Source organism: Lissotriton helveticus, chromosome 10 (assembly GCF_964261635.1).
Source record: "Lissotriton helveticus chromosome 10, aLisHel1.1, whole genome shotgun sequence".
Taxonomy (NCBI): domain Eukaryota; kingdom Metazoa; phylum Chordata; class Amphibia; order Caudata; family Salamandridae; genus Lissotriton; species Lissotriton helveticus.
In genome coordinates, this window is record NC_136071.1 from 343570084 (window position 1) to 343589656 (window position 19573).

General features: G+C 44.5%; 1 protein-coding gene across 1 annotated transcript in view; it reads right to left on the reverse strand.

Moving 5' to 3' along the window:
* The window catches only part of DHX30 (DExH-box helicase 30), a 658531-nt gene that overhangs the window by 33698 nt on the left and 605260 nt on the right, over nt 1-19573 (reverse strand). Inside the window, exons 17-18 of the mRNA XM_078662529.1 lie at nt 16256-16359; nt 3798-3937 (exon numbers count right to left, since the gene is read on the reverse strand). Coding sequence (XP_078518655.1) covers nt 3798-3937; nt 16256-16359 — 244 coding nt within the window. The remainder of the gene's footprint in view (nt 1-3797; nt 3938-16255; nt 16360-19573) is intronic.

Here is a 19573-nt window from a genome sequence, read left to right on the forward strand (position 1 = left end):
CTGAGCACAAAACGCTCCCGCTCGCATCGAGGGATGGATCCCAAAGCATTATTTTGGCTATATTTGCGAAGCTAGATTAAAGCAACCCAAGTCCATAGATCAAAACGCTAATTGTAAGTGACATGCCTGGAGGGAGGGATGGGTTGGGGTAGTTTTAGAAGGGTGGAACTATTTTAAGATGCCAGTTACCAAATACACACCACATGATTGCTGTACCATGCATGATTCTTAGGTAATGGGTAGGAGGGTGTGAATCTAGAGGTAGCCAAGTGACTCTTTTGTATTGCATGTAATAACGATTTGATAACTGAAGTATAAGTCCTTTGGCTTGATTATCTTAAAGAATGTATCTGTTCACTCATGTAAAACTCAATAAAATTTGATTAAAAAAAATGCAGTCTTCTGATGAGGGTGTTATGAGAGACCGTGGTGAAGGCCACAAACATGTAGAGCAGGATGAGGGTTGCCGTTTTTGCTTGGTCAAGGATGATTCATATGTCATTGGTAGCACGATGAGTGCTGTTTTGGTGCTGTGGCTCATTCTGAATCCTGATCGAGTGTTGTCTAAAAGATGGTAAAGTTTGTGGTGGGTTGTTAGTTGCTTGTTGGTGGCCTTCTCAATCACTTTGGCTGAATAGGGAAGCAGGGAGATGGGTTGGAAGTTACTCTGTTGATTAGAGTCGGCTGTGGGCTTCTTGAGGACATTGATTTCTGCAATTTGCTATTTTGCTGTGAATAAGGGTGAGGTGAAATCCTTAACGATCGAGAAGATCTCCTTGCAGCTGTTGGATCTTCCTTTGATGCGGTCCACAAGTGCTTTTTCCTTGGTGTCTCTTATTTGCTGTTGATAGTGTCTGAGTGCAGCCATGTAGGTAGTTCTGTTGCTGGTGGTGTAGCTGGCTCTTCATTTCCTTTCTAGCTGTATACAGTGTTGGTTGGTCTGTTGAAGGTCTTCTGTGTACCAGCTAGTATAATCTGCTATGCTTGTTGGGCTTGATGGGTGTAAGAGAGTCTGCACAATTCTTGATTACATTTTTGAAGTATTTGAGGACTTTGTCGAGGTTGTCTGTGGAGCTAGGTTGATCTTTGCTGAGGGCATTGAACCAGTCGGCTTCTGTGATTGTGACCCCCAGCTGCGGCTTGGAAGGCTGGACAGGGTAGGGTTGTTGAGTTGAGGTGTGTTGATTTATAAGTGGATGATGGAGTGGTCGGTCCATAAAAGCGGTGTGGTGGAGTTCTATGTCATGCCATCGCTGATGGGGTCCAGTGTGTGTCCAGCAGTGTGTATTGGTTCTGGGACGAGCTAAAAGAGTCCGATGTTGTTCAAGCTTTCAAGAAATGCTGTGGCGCAGGGGATGTTTTTGTTTTCCAGGTGAAAGTTGAGGTCACCAAGGTGAATGTAGGCTCTGGAGTCTATGGTGAGCGAAGCGATAAAGTTGGTTACGAGACTGGTATAGGTGGTTTGTGTTTCAGGTGGTCAGTAGGTGAGAGTTCTGTTCAGGGTGCAGTTTTCTGAGATTTGCAGCCTAAAGTGCAGGTTTTCCATGAATGGGGTGGTGTTCTCTGTGGATGTTGTGCATTTGATGAACTCCTTGTAGATGATAGTGAGTCCTCCTGCTGGCTTGTGAAGGCGGTCCTGTCAAACTATCTTGTAGCCCACTGGGATTGACATGGCGATGTTGGGAGTCGAGCCAGGTCTCTGTGATAAAGAGGATGTCAGGTGTCTCACTACTCAGCATGCCCATATGTCTGTTGGGTGTTTGCCAAGTGATTATGTGTTGATGTGCAAGTTTTCTGTGTCTTGTGGTGCAAGGTAGGGGTGTAGACATTGTTGGTGCTTGTGTGGTGTTTGTTGAGAGGAGGTGTTGACTGTTTTTATTACTTGTATGGGGAGGGTGGTGTGGTGGCTGCTTCAGAACCAGCATGGGTGCAGGTGAAAGATCCTACTGTGGTGTAACACAGTAGCAGTTAGAGGTACGGCGTTTGGGGTCTAGTGACCTAAGGAGCGCTGCACGGTATCGCTGGGTGGTGATCGGACCAGGATTCCTGGTGCTGGATGCTGTCCAGACAAGGAGAGGTGCAGACAGCCTTACCTTTAGTGAGCCACTGTGTGTTTGTGTTGCAGCTGCCATTACGTAGGTCCTGGAATGTGGAACTTCCGGAGGGAACAGAAGGCGGCGACATGGTGGCCTATATGGAGGACAGGTTAAAGGCTGTAGTAGCACCGAACCAACTGACTCCATTCTTTGCTCTGGAGAGGTCGCACAGAGTCCCTGCGAAACCTACGGCTCTGGGTAGGCAGCCCCGTCCACAGTTGCCAAACTTGTTTACTTTTGAGATCGTGACATTCTCCTGTGCAGGTGGTGCTGCCTTGAGCACGAGTTCACTGCTGCAAAGCGCAATCTGACGGCTTACAGCGCTTTACTTTACTCCACTTGGTGAATACTTGGTTCAAATTGCAAGGACTGTTGAGTGGCCCCACTGTGGGAAGAGGGCCAGCGTACTACAAGGCACAGAAGGCTTTGCGATCTAGCCACGCCCACTGTGGCAGGTGCCAGTGATTATATGAGCAGACGCGGCCAGAAACTGCTCTTCCAGCCCTTCGTGAACATTGCCTCTGATGAAAGGGTTATTTCCTGAAACGTGTCAGGCTTTTCATGTTCAAAGATTGCTCTGAAAGCTGTCAAGGAGCGAGCAGTGAAACGGATGCAAATAAACGTGCTGATCTGAACTTCGTGTGGCTTTGCTTCAATTTGGGGCTTCCTGTTTAGACTTTGATTGAGATATATATATATATTTTTTTTTTTGACTGTAAACCTAATACATCATTGGCAATATAATCCTCATTCGAGATGAAAACCTGTCAATTTGCACAAGCATTTTTTCGCTCTCCTTTGCACAAATGCGGATATATTAACTGGATATAACCAACATATGGGGCTCCATATCATTTCCAGTTCAAAATTGTATGAGATTTCAAAATATATATAAATATAGAACAAACGTCAATATAGGTACTGCACTACAAACAATGACTATACCGATTATTTTAACGCTATCGAAAAACATATGCTGTTTGTTTTTAAAAAAAAATCACAATCACCTTTTATATTAATGTTTTTTGCATCCACACTTTAAAATACAATTGTGTTCTGCCTCTTTGAAAAAAATAACTATTGCGGAATATATAGAATCCTGTGAAACTCGATGGTATCATAAATGAGCCCGTGTAGTTTTTAAAGTTACAATTCTTTTATTTCTATGCCGTTTGTAGGCTCGGTCAGGATGTGTGGAATGTATTTAAACCAACTGTTGGTGATTAACTGTGTCATGTGATCAAGCGCTCTGTGAAGCGCGAAACGCGTTGTGATGACTGGGAACACCACAGCTGAATGAATCACCTTTTTTGCACCAAAAATTGGGTTTGTGTCCGTATCTGCAGTGTAGAGGAAGCCTGCGTTGTACTGGATTATCCCTGGAATATATATATATATATATATATATATATATATATATATATATATATATATATATATATATATATATATATATATATATATATCAATCAAATATTTGTTTGTTTATTTAAATCGTACTGCGTAGCATCGCAGACCCCCATGGGTCCATGGAATTAAGAACTTAAGAACCACTGGTTTATGCACCACTAAAGAAAGATTGATAGAACGGGTGAGCTACATGGATGGCAAACTAATACATTTTGAAGGGAAAAAAAACCTACGTCTGGTATCACAGTCTGTTACTTTATCTATCTACAATCTAGACTGTCTGTGACTCACCTCGTACATGGATTTTGCTGTCAGTCATTAACAACACTGCCAGTGGGTGCACCATGGAAGAATCGCGGACAAACACATTTCCGTTCGACTTAACCGCCATGAAGTATGTCATCCAGGGACTCCTCATGCTTTGTACATCCCTGAAAAGAAGCAACACATAATCTTGTTAATTGAAGAGACTTGGACCGTGATGGCAGAAAAGAACAGGCCGGTCCATACAGCCTGCCTGCAGCCCAGGCCAACAACACATGGTTCCACCTTTTAGCATAACCATATTTAAGATTGATTTACCACTCATTTTAGACTTAATTTTAGAACTTCAGTTAAGCACCTCGATATTCTGTCATTTTACGGATTCTAATTTGATTCCCTCCATTTTCAGGTCTTGGATCAACTGAGGGAAAGCTGAACATCTTTGGATTGACACAGTAAGGAAATCACCGGGGAAGAAACAAAAGACCACTGCAATGGAGTAACGAAATGAATGATTGAAATTGATAAAATACTGAATGATAAAGCCAAAATAAACCTCAAACTAGATATTGGTTAAAGTGTATTGTGGTATTTTCTCTACAAAATGTAAATGACAGAAACCAAAGCATTTAGAGTACTTTATCTAAATCAAAAGTTGAATACATTATCACAGAATGCCAGTTTGTAAGTCTGGAACCAAATTCCAAACAGACAACCTAATGAATAGCTACACATACTGTGAATAGATCAAATAAGGTGAACCACAGTTAAGATTGTATTTGCTTGAATGCTATACTATCAGCGTACCTGCCACAAACCCATCCCTCTAAGGGGACCTACTGGCAGGATATATAGGCTCTCTCCCACTTCAAACCAACAGCTTCCATATTTCAACAGTTCCTCCATACAACAGCGACGACTGTCAAATATAGGTTTATTGTGGATGCAGCAAAGGGGCTCGAAGGCACCTTCTCCTACATCAAATGCTGCTTCTTCCCAAATACTCTATCTACTCCAGAAGCTAACACAGTGTGCAACTGTCTAGATGCCATCCACATATCCCCAGACCATGTCTGTTTCAATACAAAACCTAGAATTCACCTTTTCTGCGAGTGCTAGATTAATGAATAGTAGCGAAACCACATCTCTACAGATTATTGATGAAAAACTATGATTGAAAAAACGTTTGTTGTCTAATCCCACCTGTTTTTATGTAAAATCATTAGGTCTAACTTTATAAGTTTGTTTCACTTAATTTTTCATTGTATTTCTTTCAGTCATTAAGTCTTTATTACGATTCAAAATCATAAAAGACAATTTCATTTAAAACATAATAGTGAGGTACGTGAACAAAATATAAACCATTTTGAGCATTAAAACAATATTGTACATGAGAGTAAATAGGTCCACGACGATGAAATACATAAATATATAATAAATAGGTAAAAACTGCTAAAAAGAACTCAGGCACAACTGTCACCAAGGTGAGTACAGACAGTCAAGTGACCTACATATTAAAAACTAGGTTAAATACATTCTAATCTATTACAACATAATACAAAATACAGATTGTAATTGCCCTTAACAGGAATACAAGGAGGCAGTTATCAGTGCCTCCTCTCATTTGCGCGTATAACCCACATTCAACCTAGAAACTTTGCAACAACGATCACTATGGATTCACTGGTAGATGTTTGTAAGATCCGAAGGGCTTTACTGCTTAGCCTAGTGCCCAGGTTTGAGCATATAAGTTTCAGCCATCTATTCCTAGCAGTTTTGTATGCTGGGCAGGCGAATAAAATGTGTGCCAATGATTCATTTTGACATGGGCAGAATGGACATTTACTATAGCTCGGGGTGTGCCATTTGCTAACAAATAAATTGGTGGGAAGTGAACCCACCCTAAATTGATGTTGAATTTTCATATCTTTGGTAGAGGTTATGAGATCCCAGTAATTTTCATACCTCGCTTCGTGCTTATGCTCTAGATAGTGATGGTCTAATTGAGGCAGAGAAACGCTTCGTTATAATCGTATTCCAATACGCTGCCTTAAATTCACTCTTCGCAGGGAAGGGATTTCCGCGGGATTTACCCACAAACTATTCATCCCCATCTCGCAAAGAGTGATTTTTCCCCATCTCAGCCATGGGATTTTACTCGTGCTGTCAGCCTCCCTAACTTCCAAAAGTGCCTGTGCATAGTAGGAAAGCTCTGGTGTGACCCAGAGCCTTCTCCAGTATGCCACTGGTCTAAAATGTGCCACATCTTCAAAAGAGTAACAACCCAGGTCTAACAATAGGGGTAATAATGGTGTAGACTGTGGTAGGCCAATTAGTGACCTCATGAATTTGTTTTGGGCTGTTACTAGGGGAGCTAGATTGGCAAAGCCCCACAATTCGGCCCCATACAGACCGAGGTGCTAATTTTTAAATTATATATTTTGCTGGAGCAATAGGTTTGGTGTAAGAAGACCGCTGCTTCTTCAGCAAGGCACCTGAAAGTTGGGCGTGCTTGAGAGTAAGTAGATCAATCTGAGGCTTTCAACTGAGTTCGCTACGAATGGTTACCCCCAGAGAAGTAAAATTCTGAGTCTGTTCCAGAATACATGCCTTCATTTCGACTCTACCGTTTATAACCTTGTGTTTATGTAGGACCATTAATTTCGTTTTCTCCACATTCACTTGGAGATCATGGTCCTGATAAAACTCCTCAAATCTCGCTAAGGCAGACTGTAAGCCCTTTTGTGCCTTCGAGAGTATCAGGGTATCGTCTACAAACATAAGCAACGGGATCTTCATACCTGCCAAGGTAGGAGCATCAGTAGGGTGGTTCAAAAAATACTGTACGACCCTATTAATATAGAAAGAAAAGAGGGTTGGTGCTAAAACGCACCCCTGACAAACCCCCTTCGCTATAGGGAACCTTTGAGTAACACTCCCCTGCGTGTCCCAACGTACCTGTGCATAGTTAGAGTCATGAAGAGTAACCAAAAAAGCCAGTATTTCTAGAGGCATACCTAATTCCACAAAGACTCTCCACATCTTGGCTCGTGGGACTAGATCAAAAGCCGATTTAAGGTTGAAAAAAGCTGCGTAGATGGTACACCCGCCTATGATTACTACACGCCAATAAACCTAAAGACCTGGTCAATGGTACTAGTGCATGAGCGGAAACCCGCCTGGAGTGGAGACAGAATATCAAATTCATCAATCCAGGCCTGGATTCGGCTCAGCACCATCCTAGCTGAGACTTTCTGTATACAGTCAATAAGGCTTATGGGCCTATATTCGCCTGGGTTGGAGCGGTCTCCTTTCTTAAAAATAGGGAGGATTTCTGCTCCTAACCATGTGTCGCTCATAGGTGCTCCACTTGCTATAGCATTCACGAGGAGCTGGATGTAGAATGCCCAATTAGATATATCGTGGATGAACAGATCCGCAGGAATACAGTCAAGCCCAGGCGCCCTACCTCTCAGAAATGATTTTAATGCTATTTCCACCTCTTTCTTCATAAAGTACAAAGTGGTTAACAGAGGTGACAGGTCAAAATTTTCCTGCACCGCATCCATGATTGCAAACTGGGCCTTATAGTGCGATACCCACTGTTCGGGAGCTACATGGTTCACTGGCACCCGGCTTGGTTCACCCCTACCCCATTTCACTAGATGCCAAAAAGTAACCATGCTTCTCCCTGAACATGCCTTTAGCAGTTCAGCCCAGTGTTGTTCATCCCAGTCCCTTTTGGCAAGTTGTTGGGCCAACTTATACCCTGCCCTTGCCTTTTTTATGTCACCCCTATTCCTGGATCTAATTGCCCTGGCTAAGATTCTGTAGGCCATTTGACAAGATTGATCATACCAGGCGGCAGCCTTAAAACCAGAATGATTCTGAGGTTTTTTAACCATAGTAGTAAAAAAGCCTTTACGCTTATTAAACAGTTCGCTGTGGACCTGTAAAATTTTTAAGTTGACCTCTTCTTGGGTAGCACAGTTCTGGAGAGCAGCTGAAGCACTAGCGACCAGCTCACTCATCTGCTTTAAATGCTCTTCTTTTTTGATAACTTTTGACCATTTAACTCTCCTTGTATCGTTGGTTAGAAGTGCTTCTACATGGCCAGTTCCAGACACCTCTCTGGCAACGATAGGAATGCCTGTAAGGTGCATGGTAAGCACTAGGGGGTTGTGGTCGCTTTCGGGGCGCTCTCGAACTTCCATATCCATTAGGGAGGGCCAGAATTCCTTGTTAAGGAAGATAAAGTCAGTACGACTACTGCGCAACCCGTTGTTATAGGTTTGCGATCCCTGCTTATCAGAGACTGTTCTCCTGTTAGCAGCCCTGACCTTCTGTTCCAAGCAAAACACTTAATTGCAGAGCTGCCCCAGTCCATTATTTGATTGGAGGAAGATCTAGATGTGGAATGTTCCACTGGGCATCCTCCTCGAAGCAAAAATTAACATCATTATCATCAAGGGGCTCAAAGGAGCAATTAAAATCACCAGCAATTATCAAATTATGTGCACCTCTATGGTCGTTTAAAAACATATCAAGAAGGGCAACAATGGGAGAAGCTTTTCCCCCTTGTATCCCCCTGGAATAAACATTAATAAGCAACAAGTCGGGAACATTTGCCATCTGTATTCTGATAATTAAAATATCCCCGCTGTCAATATACACTTCCTTTGCCCTGTAACATTCTGACTGTCTCACCCATGTTGTGAGGCCCCCTTGGGTCTTCCCCTCGGTCCCCCTTGCTCTTTCTTAGACAAATTTATGTAACCCCGTCGGTATACATGATCCATAGCCCAGGTTTCCAGAAGGGTCATTATATCATGGCCAATCCGCTGAAGAAGTCTTGGATATTAACCCATGCTACATTCCAGGAAACTAGTTTTAGTTCTGTAGTAGGGTCAAACTTTTTTCCACTGTACAGGGTTCCCGAGACCCCTTCTTTTGTGGAAACGCTTTGTAGCATTGGTCTGCGCTCCCCAACCTCGTCCGCCATGTTATCAACCGGGGTTCTCTCACTTCTGTAGGAAGTTAATAGGGTTAATATGGAAACCCCTGTGTTACGGGTATCTAATACACATGTAGCCACACTCGACTCCTCTCGTAAAGGTGTGGCTTGACTGATAGAGGTTGAGTTTAGTACAAGTCAACCAATATCCTCCAAAGTAGAAAAGGCTTCATATCTATTTCGTGTGGGACCAGAATAGTTGTAGGAGCCTGTTGCAAAAACTGAACCCCTAAATCTACCCTACCCCTTGCTTGGCCATCGCAGGTTTGATTAAAAAAAAACAATGGAAGAATGTTAATATCATCCTTGCTTAAATGGCCAGACCCTACCCTATCTAAAATTGTTTGGACTAAGTGCGGGGACCTAAAACTTAGGATCACACAGTCTCCCCTAAAAGCCTTCTGGGATTTACCAACCCAGGGAATTCTACGCACCATTTTAAATTCACTAAATAAAGGGTTTCCCACCCCAGATCTAGAATTTAGCAGGTGTCTGGCCTTGTTCCTTAGTGATGACCAGTGTTCCTGGGCACATGAAGGAAGCACTGCCACATTCACTAATACGATTGTATAAGGGGTAGCTTCGGGTGGAAGATTGTAAGGACATACCAGTACTCACGGCCCCCTCCCGGTAATTGCAGGGGGCCTTGGGATCCAGTAACCCCCTCTATGTGATGGATTTATAATGGATGGGGGTATAACCATGGGGTGGACCATGGGGGTCCTCTCCCCGCTATGGGGAGGGCATGCAGCTACATTATTTGGTAGTGCAGAATCGAACATACTTTCTTGTCTGGTTTCAATCAGTCCTGCTTGCACAACCTGGCTCAAAGGTTGGGGAATACTAAATAAATGCTGCTCGATTTTAGCCAATCTTTAATCTATTCCTGACAGCTTCGACAATAATGGATCTAACAAGGCAATACGTTTTTCCGCAACCCTGCTTATAATGTCAGACTTGTGGTTACTGTGTGTTTGTTAGTCTATAATAGTATTTCTAGTGTTACCAGTACCCGATGTAGACGGAGTCAATACGTCCTTTGGGCCTCCCTCACTACCAAGTGTTACAGCCTTACGTTTCGCAATTTTGGAAGCCTGTTGCTTTGTTTTTGGCAAACCACACGCTTTCCTTTTTTTATGAGATTGTTCCCCACCCGGCACCAATGTGGACTTTTGCTGGCGAGTTAATACCTTGGCAGGTGATACGGGCGGTGTTGGTGTTGTGCAGTCTAGACTGGCTACCGGGGTAAGCCTGTTTTGCAGGTGCACAGGGGAGATCTACCTCACTAGGGTTGAGCGGTCATCTACTACACTAGATTTAGGTACAGAGGCTGGAGAAGTTAATACAGCTTCAGTGGGGAGTCTTTGGGGTTCTAGGGAAAGTCTCCTTTCTGTCAGCGGAATCTCATGTATTAAAACGGACTCGGCTCTTGACAGAAATGCATCCAAAGTGCCCGCTACTCCTAGCCCTCCGCCCCCCTTGTGCTTACTTTTGTTCATTACTTCACGATTGCAACGAATAATAATAAAAAGCAAATACAACTCGAAGTTGCGCAAAAAGGGCTAACCGGCTTATACTGTGACAGATGTAAATGGGGCCAAGTCCAGTCTCCTTCGGTCTCTGACGGGCCCGCCCTTGGCCGGGCTTCGTCAGGCACGTCCCGCGCTGCGGGGGTAAAGGCTGCACTTTTTGCGCGAAGATGGTCCGGTGCCTCCCCCTCGTCAGCGGAACCCGAAACACCTGTGTGGTCGCGTTGCACCCTGGTAATTGTGGTCCTTCACAGGGTGGATATGCCAGGCACAGCCGCCAGATACAGCCGCGTAAGAGGATCTCGTCCTTGAAGAATGACGACGCCCAGATGCAGAGTTTCAGGGCCAGGGTCAGCAAAATAGATGCAATGGTTCAAAAAGGCATGAGGACAGCGTCAGCAAAACTTATAACACATAAAAAATGATTTCAAATCATTCTCTAATATGTTTAATGTTTTTTTTTTTAATTTCTATTCAGAACAAACCACTTCAAGCAGGATACAAAAATGATACCCCTCAATAAACTAAAAGACATTGCCACAATGGGCTGTCTGGGAGAGAAATACCTAAGATTCTTTAAATAAAACATTTGTTACAATGTCCTAGCAGCACACAAAAAAAAGACAATTTACTTTGTCGGCTGGACGAAGAGCCAGGAGATTCGAGATACGAATCTGCGGGACGCACACCAGCGCCGTTATCCAAGCTGCTATTCACAGCATCGTAATACGACGACTGACACGCCAGAGAATTGACGCGTTTGTCAGATTCAACTACCTGAAGAACCACGTGATATCTAAAAATAAGTCATTCTTATCCCAGGCCGCCGATTGGCCAGGACGGAAGTATAACCGTCAGGAAGGCGATACATATTCCGCTACAGTGACACAGCCCTGAGGAAGACGCGGGTTACATACCCACAGCGACGAAACACGTGTTGGCGGGAGCGACTGGAATGAGCAATAAACCGACTACATCATATGAAATTGTTATTGCTTGCCATAATTGATTGCACTGAATGATGTGTACAAATCGAATTATCTATTTATGTGGCTAGGACATTGTAACATATGATTTAGGATCCTGTGTAGGATCTGTCTGATGGGGTTGAGGATGATAACTCCCTCCCAAAGCACCCTAACAAAGTAATAGTTAGATAGTAAAATTCAAACCGTGATCAAGAGTAGCGCCATAACCACATAGGACGTAATCATCCCATAAAGTATTTATTTAAATAAAACATACTACACAGAAACCCCTAAAATGTCAATGGCAAGATTTGGCCCTTAGTCTCCAGGCTCGCCATATGTAGTGAGTTGTATTGAATTGCATTACATAACCGCAGAGCTTTTACATAAAACTTGGAGGATAAACATGGGTTTCGACCAGATTGCTCTAAGTTCTGAAAATATGAGGAGATGACAGAAAATGCTATTCATTTTCAAATCCCCCAAAGTATAATTGCAGGTTGGCATTATCTACCTAGTCCGTCTACTGATAAATTCTTTCAAAAGGAGAGTGTCTTGTCTGACCTTAATATGCAAAGTTTGCAGCTAACTGGGTTTAGCTCAGTCAAGATACAATTTACGGACAACAATTCTGAATTTGAGATATGGGGATCCGTCAGTAACACTTCCCCCACTGTGCTCATTAAGAGGAAAAAATGATTAGCACAATATGGACATGAGCGGGTAGAAAGTCAGACAGCTTTATAACTAAATATGTATATGCAGGAATAAACTAGTATGAGATAGACATTATAATGGAATAAATTCACAGTGGAGTGCTCGGAGTATCACGTGTCACACAGTCGTGTAAGATTAATGTGAGACAACAGACATGAATAATAAAGATTGTATCCTCAGTAATTTTAATCTTGGGCAAAACTCTTACAGCCAGAGCAGTTAAAAACGATCACATATGTCGACATTTCCACTCTAAGAAACGGCCTGAATATAACTGAGCCTTAATCAAGAAATGTAAACAATAAAACAAAAAGAGCAAAGGTCAATGAATATGACCAACCTGACAGGCTTGCACAGTGAGACTTTTACCTCGAGTTGAGAAACCTCAAGAAAAAAAAAAACCTTCAAGTGCAAGGAAGTAACGCTTGCCTTGTGTAGAAATTAGCAAAAGTAAAAGCAGCACCAAGTTTGAAAAATAAACGTGGAGAATGATTAACCTCAGAATATGTTTATAGTGTAAAAAGGAAGTGTTTAAAAGTGCACAACACGTTAGTTAGATTCCTTACCTTAGAATAACCCGCAGGCGTCAGACTGGATCCATAAATTTTTGTGTAGCAGTACCCTTGCACGTCGGTAGGCGTCGTCTGCGGCTCCGCGTCCGTCGTCGGCGCTGGGATGACGTCGTCGGAGTACTTAGACGCCACCCTCGCGCGCTGACGTCAGTTCTTTTTTCCACGCCAGCTAGCGCAGGTCCGGAGAGAGCAGTACCGTAGTCATTTTTTGACTAAACCTTTTTTGATCTTTTTGATCTCTTCTCGAGTCTTCACGACTCTCGGTGCCGGTAGGGAATGCCCGGGTTCAAGCCCTGTACCGACTGCAGCCGACTGATGTTGGTTACCGATCCCCACCTGTATTGCCTTGGGGCCGACCACGATGACCGGTCGTGCCCCGACTGCCGGGCCTTGATGTCAAAGGCTAGGTGGGAGCGGTCCCTCAAGCGCCTCGAGCTCCGGCAGTCGGCCCCGCGCCGCTCGAGGTCCCGGTCCAGGAGGGGGTCAAGGGACCGGTCGCGGGGCCACAGTCATCGAAGCTCGACGAGTCGACACCATTCGTCGGGCTCCAAGTCCTCAGGTAAGAGGCACAAGAAGTCGAAGAGACGCCATCGCTCTTCTGGCTCGCGCGACGCGGCCGGGGGTTCGGGCGGCTCCGCCGCAGCCAGCTCCATACACGCCGGTCCCTAGGCTGAACGCGACGCTGGAGGAGATCGAGTCCTTCCTTATGGCCATGAGGTCCCTCTCTCCTCCGTAGGGTCCCGCGGTGCCTACGGGCCACGCGCCCCGACTGGGAGTCCAAGCGGGCCGGGTGCTCTGGCCCCGGCGCCGACTTCGGTCCCGACACCGCAGGCTCCCGCTGGATCCGGTTCCGGGTCGCCACTGGCCGACCTCATGACCCCTCCGGCGTCGACCCCCAGGGTGTCGCCCCCGGCGCCGTCTTCGCACGACGACGTCCCTGATCCCTCTCTCGGTACGGATCCGGCGTTGGACCGGCTTCGATTGACACCGCATTCGACGCCGGCTGAAGAACCTTTCTTCTTTGATCCGGCTCCATCCTTTGACCCTGAGTTTCAGAAGATGGAGGACGAAGGGGATTGGGAGGGGTCTGAAGACCCTCTGACATGTGAGTGTCAGTCCTTCCAGGACTGGACAGAGGAGCTAGGGGAGGCCAGTGGTCTTGATACCTCCCCCGACACAGGCTTTGTCTCCCCTCCTACCGTGGCTACGGAGGAGGGGCTGCTTATAGTGTGGTGCTGACGCGGGCAGCCAAGGACTTGGCGCTTACTCTCCCCGTCACTACTGTGAGGTCTAACATCCTCACTGAGGTCCTTAAACCGCAGACTGGTGCTCCGGAGTCTTTACTGCCTTTTAATGAGGCTCTCATGGACGTCCTGTTGGGCACCTGGTCCAGGCCCGCTACAGGCCCCCCTGTAGACAGGAACATCGCCAGGTGCCACCGCCCAGCTCCGGGCGACCCTAGCTTCCTGTCCACCCACCTTACCCCCCGAGAGTCTGGTTATCCAGGCCTCTATTTCCCAATCCCCATTACCGACTGCTCCCCCTGATCGGGAATCCAAGAGGTATGAACAGTTTGAACATGCGTTCCAATGTGTTCAAAATTAGACCTACTCCAGACAGTTCTGAGAACGGAGCTGTTGACTGCATCAGTGATGGTATCTGTGTCAAAACTATCCAGAATGTCTTCAGGTACAAATAAGAGGCTGCTGATGCCAGAAAGATATTAGAAGTAGCTGTGGGGGTCAACTAACACTGGTGCCTGGGCTGCCAGCAGAGGCATGAAGGGCCTGCACGTGCCTTGGGGCCTGTAGATACACCAGAGTTAGCTAGCTGAGAGTGCAACACAGTCAACAAAGCCTGGGTGAAAGCCAGTGCTGGATACCAACCAGAATGGAGCAAGGCGCCGGCATCACACTCCTGCCCACCAAGTCAGGACACAGATCTGAGGAAAAAGTTCAGGTCACAGTTGAGGAACAGGCCCACCAACCACAAAAACTGAGGTTGCGATTAAGAGAAGTCTGCCACTTAAAAGGTCCCCAACCTGGAATGGAAAGACATCTTCAGAAACAAATCTCCATATCTACCCCAGGAATGGGGTCTGACATGCATTGACCGTCATACATTTCAGCCTCCTGATATGAAAGAAGCACCCACCTTATTATGCGTTGCAGAAATTGCCACCACCAGATGATGGCGTCTATATATTTGCAAGGTCCGAACCGTAGTACAGGTGGTATGGGCCTATCATTGCTCAAAAAGCCCTGCGAATGACTGTTTTGGAACTAGTTGAAATAGACACCAATTGCAGAGAGCGCATAAACAAAAAGGAACTGAGATCAGAGCGCCGGGGTGGTAGAGCTCGGTGAAGTCACATCCAGGAAGTATCAGTGTCGAGTGGGAGCCATGATAACACCTGTCGAACTTAAGATGTACGTCAACTTTTCTAGATCCTGTTTGCTGTCTGGAGGGATGCAGGTGGGGAATGTGCAGGTTGAAGTAGTCATCAGAAACAAATATATCTTATGCTGTATTTTACCTTTCCTATCACTACTCTTTCACGCAAACCCCCTCTGCCATGCAGTGCTTCCATTTCCCTACACCTTTTCTGCTCTCTCTTTGCAGTCCTCCTACCATCCTTATATATCTCTCATCTTCCAAGCGCCTTTTCCCACTCAACCTTCTCTTCTTCCTCCACTGCAGCTCTAACCGATTTCAGGCCCCCCTCTCATATATCTGTGCCATGACATACCCTATATACTGGTGTTCTAGCCAGGCTCAGGCGTAAAAGTAATGAAAATCAGACCCTTCCTCTTCCACCAGCACCATATAGCTACCAACTGGCTCCATGCTAAAAAAGCCAGTTTTGGTCAGTCCTGAAACCTGGATATTGTGTTATGCTTTTGCTTATTAGGTGTTGGTCAGCAATAACCAGCCTCCAGTATAGGGATAGCTAACTAAATGGATACATCAGACCCTCAAGACAAGCAGACATTAGGCAGTTACGGTGCTCCATGCGTTAAAGCTGTGGCCCTAAAACTGTTGCCCATTAAAAGAGAGTACCACCTTGCTTATATTTCTAAGTCATGGCACTTGGGAGGCAGCCCTCTTTCAGAGCCTATACAAATTCCAAATTGCAAAAACCAGGGAACAAGTTTGGAACAGTTTCCCCATCAAAGGTTTCTGAGAAGAGCACCCTTTTACTTTTTTCATTATGTAATGTAGTTGCAACTGCATACATGCAGCTGCAGAGGTGCATGCAGTGGTGGGAAACCTTGTGAAATCCTTTCAGGCAGCATTGCAAGCTAGGAACAGGGAAGGAGAAGAAGACGGAGATAGGTATGGTCTTGTTATTGAGATGTTCAATAAAACTGTCTTATCAAGTTTAACAAACACATCCAAGTACTGATAATCGTGGGACAGCATCTTCCACTTGTCTGGTTTTGGCATCTCACTTGCTGTGAGGAATTAATTATTTTGATACACATAAACCTGCCTCCTTGACCATAACACCAGAACAGCTTCCTTCTGTTAAGGAAAGTGCATCCTAGATCTTGTATAAGACTAGTAGTTTATCTTGAAAAATGTTACCACTATGAAACACACAGTAAAAAACAGTTTGTTTAATAACATGGACAACACCAAAAACTGTGCAGAAAAAAAGCAAATGACATGTTAGAGAACTTGCCTGTTAATGGTTGATTTGTGCAGAAGAACAGAGCCAGTCTTTGTACGGTACGCCAGGCTGTTAGGTTTAAACTTCCCATTTCTGGTTACCTTGCCTTGCCTCACCTAATGACAGAGAAGAAGGTGGTCAGCGTTAATAATCTAAAGAAGCTACAACCATAGTTGGCTCCACACTGTGATAGGCAGTGCTCACCCTACAACATCCATACAGATATTGAAAGATAAAGAAAACATGTTCTTCCAGCAAGCACTCCCCACTGTACAACAGTCCCCCAGCTCTTGGTAACTGTCGAATACGTCCTGCATGGAGCAACACCCCAGTGTGGAAGGCCAGTGGTGCAACATACATTCACAAACCCCCTTTTTTTGCTCCAGACTCCAATTCTCTAGAAATTTGATGAGAAAGGTTTGCACAAAAAAGTACTTTTTGATAACAGCAATAAGCCCCATAAAAGGACTTTCTATTATTCCAATACAATACTCTGGTCCAGTTCTGAGGCAATACACAAACTAACTTCTTTCAAAGGATGGAACATGAAGGTAAGCACCAATATTGTGCTCGCACAAGAGAAGGTATTCTGAGTCAATTTGTATGTCAACAACATTCAAAAACGTTCTCACTGTGAATATGCTGTTGGGTTTTAGAACATCGAATCCACTAAAATAATGTAACTAGCATCTGATATTAGCCTTCTATAATCTATAATCACCAGCATGTAAGTGTATTCACTCACCCCATCAGTTTAAAAGCATTTGTAGCATCCATATCATTAGGTACTCAAATCTGCTTATTTTATTTTGACATTATTATATGTTGGAATGCAGTGGAATTTGTGGATTATCACCACCTATTGTGGTTTGCCTGCTCTTGATTTTATGACAAACGCTGGCAGCCATATCCTATTTTTTGTTGTTTTTTTTTTTTAATCCTAACAGACAGAACGGGAATCCCATGCTGAGGAGAGAAAGAATAAGTTACTTGAGACTACATAAGGAATCCACGTTAGAAAACAAATGGCTGAAGGAATGTAAATACTAGCTTTTCAACTTGGGATCTTTGGTAAAGAAACAAGCGTCTTTGAAAAGAGCACCAAGCTCTGTTCATCAAAGGGAGGAGACTATCAAAGAACAGGGTAACTTTACAAGTGGTGTTTGAGTAAAGGCTGATCTGCATTGAGACGTTTTCCCAAGCAAAAATTATGGCAGCAAAATGAACATTTTGTACCATTTCGTTATCTAAACTCCTGGACAAAAAAAAAAACCACCAGTGGAGAATTTGGAGGTAATCGTATCTTTGGTAAAAGAATATAAAGACACCTCAACACATAAGGAAAAGCAGCATTAGCCTTTATGTTCTGCAGAAAATGTAAAATATAAGGTTTATAAAATGTTTAAAATGCTGACTGTGTAGATTCGCAGGAGAATCATCGGCTGATTCTCGGCTATCCAGATTGGGGCTTAAGGTACTGAAGGAAGGGACTATCCTTAAAGACTTATAGATTAGCACTATCAGGCCGAGGATCTTAAGTTTGAGTGCTGCGAAGAAGCCCATACAGTACACTTTTTAGCATATCGCCAGCAGAATGTATTTATTTATTTTAACTGCATGCGCGCTAGCGGTTTTCCCGCTTTGCGCGGCGTTTTTAAAAAAGCCGCGTTACATGACGAGCTCAGCTCGTCATCAGCGTACGAGCGCCGGAGCTCATGATGAGCTGAGCTCGTCATAAGCATCGAAGGGGTTAACAGCGGAAGAAAGACTCTCTGATGAAACCTATTCAAAAAGGTGCAAAACCAACCGACACAAGAATACAAAAATAGTGCAAGTAGAAAAAGTGACAACAGTAAAATTGCCTCAAACACAAAAGATAAACGGGTCACAATAAATTGAAAGGGGGCTCTGTCAAAAGTGTCCATTTAACCCAAAGAAAGGTAAAGCAATGGTGCTAAAAAACCCAAAAAAGTATTAAGACTTAAAAGTATAAAGAAGCATTAACCTCAAAGTGCTTTGGCACCTTAAAACGGGATAAAGGCAGAGTAAACTGAAGTGTATTCCAATTTAGCTTAAATGTTTTGATCTTTGGGATGTGTATCGACCATGCTAGCCAACTAATTAAAAATGCCCACATACAGGTGGAATGTGTGTGAATCTTTTTTTTTCTAACACAGAAGCAGCCATATTTTTTAATTCAACACTATTCAATATGCTGGTTGTCGAGCTCTGAAATTCGATTTTGTGATCAGAAGAACAAGTTACTTACCTTCGGAAATGATGCATCTGTAGGAGACATAGGTTAGTTATAGATTCCTTACCTTAGAATTACCCCAGGTGTCAGAATGGATCCTGAGAAATGTTTTCTTAGCAGTACCCATGCGCGTCGGTCGACTCTGCGTCCGTCGTCGGTATTGTGATCGCCGGGATGATGTTGCGGTGCCTACTTAGACGCCGCCCCTGCGCCATGACGTCAGTGTGGACTCGACTTTCCACGCCAGAAGCGCAGAGCCATGAAAGACACTGACCACTGGTGCACAACAACTAGGGCCCTGCAAGGAAGTCCCTATCCCTAGAAGTCAGTTCGCAGAGCGGGGAGGATGGGTGGGGCGGTAAGGAATTTATAACTAACATGTGCCTCTTACACATACATCGTTACCGAAGGTAAGTATCTTGTTCTTCTGAAAGAGACTGTTAGTTATAGATTCCTTACCTTAGAATAGATACCCCAGCAATACCAACCTGGGAGGAGGGTCTGCAAACTAAGTTCACACCAGAAAGTCCTGGAGGACTGAACGGGCGAAATAACTGTCCCTCTGGACTTGGCTGTCCAGGCAGTAATGCCTGATGAACACGTGTAAGGATGCCCACGTGGCTGCCTGACAAATGTCAAGAAGTAGGACACCATGTGCCAATGCATTTTTTGCTGCTGTAGCTCTAGTGGAATGAGCACGTTGCCCCACTGGAAAGCGTATCTTTATGCAAAGGACAACCCATTGAGAGATGGTACGCTTTTGAACAGGACAATCTTTCTTGGCACCTACATAGCCAACGAAGAGTTGATCATCCACTTGGAAATCCTTTGTGTGATCAAGGTAGAAGGACAGCGCACGTTTAGGGTCCAGACGTTGGAGTCTCTACTCCTTGGCAGGGTGCGGAGGTGGGCAAAGTGATTGTTTGTCCTATGTGAAAAGGTGTATCCACTTTACGAAAGAACGAGGGCCTCGTCATAAGCAACACTAAGTCCAGATGTACAGAGAAGAAAGGGGCTTGGAAGATAGAGCCTGAAACTCAGGCACACTGCGAGCAGAATGAAAAGCCTGAGAGGAC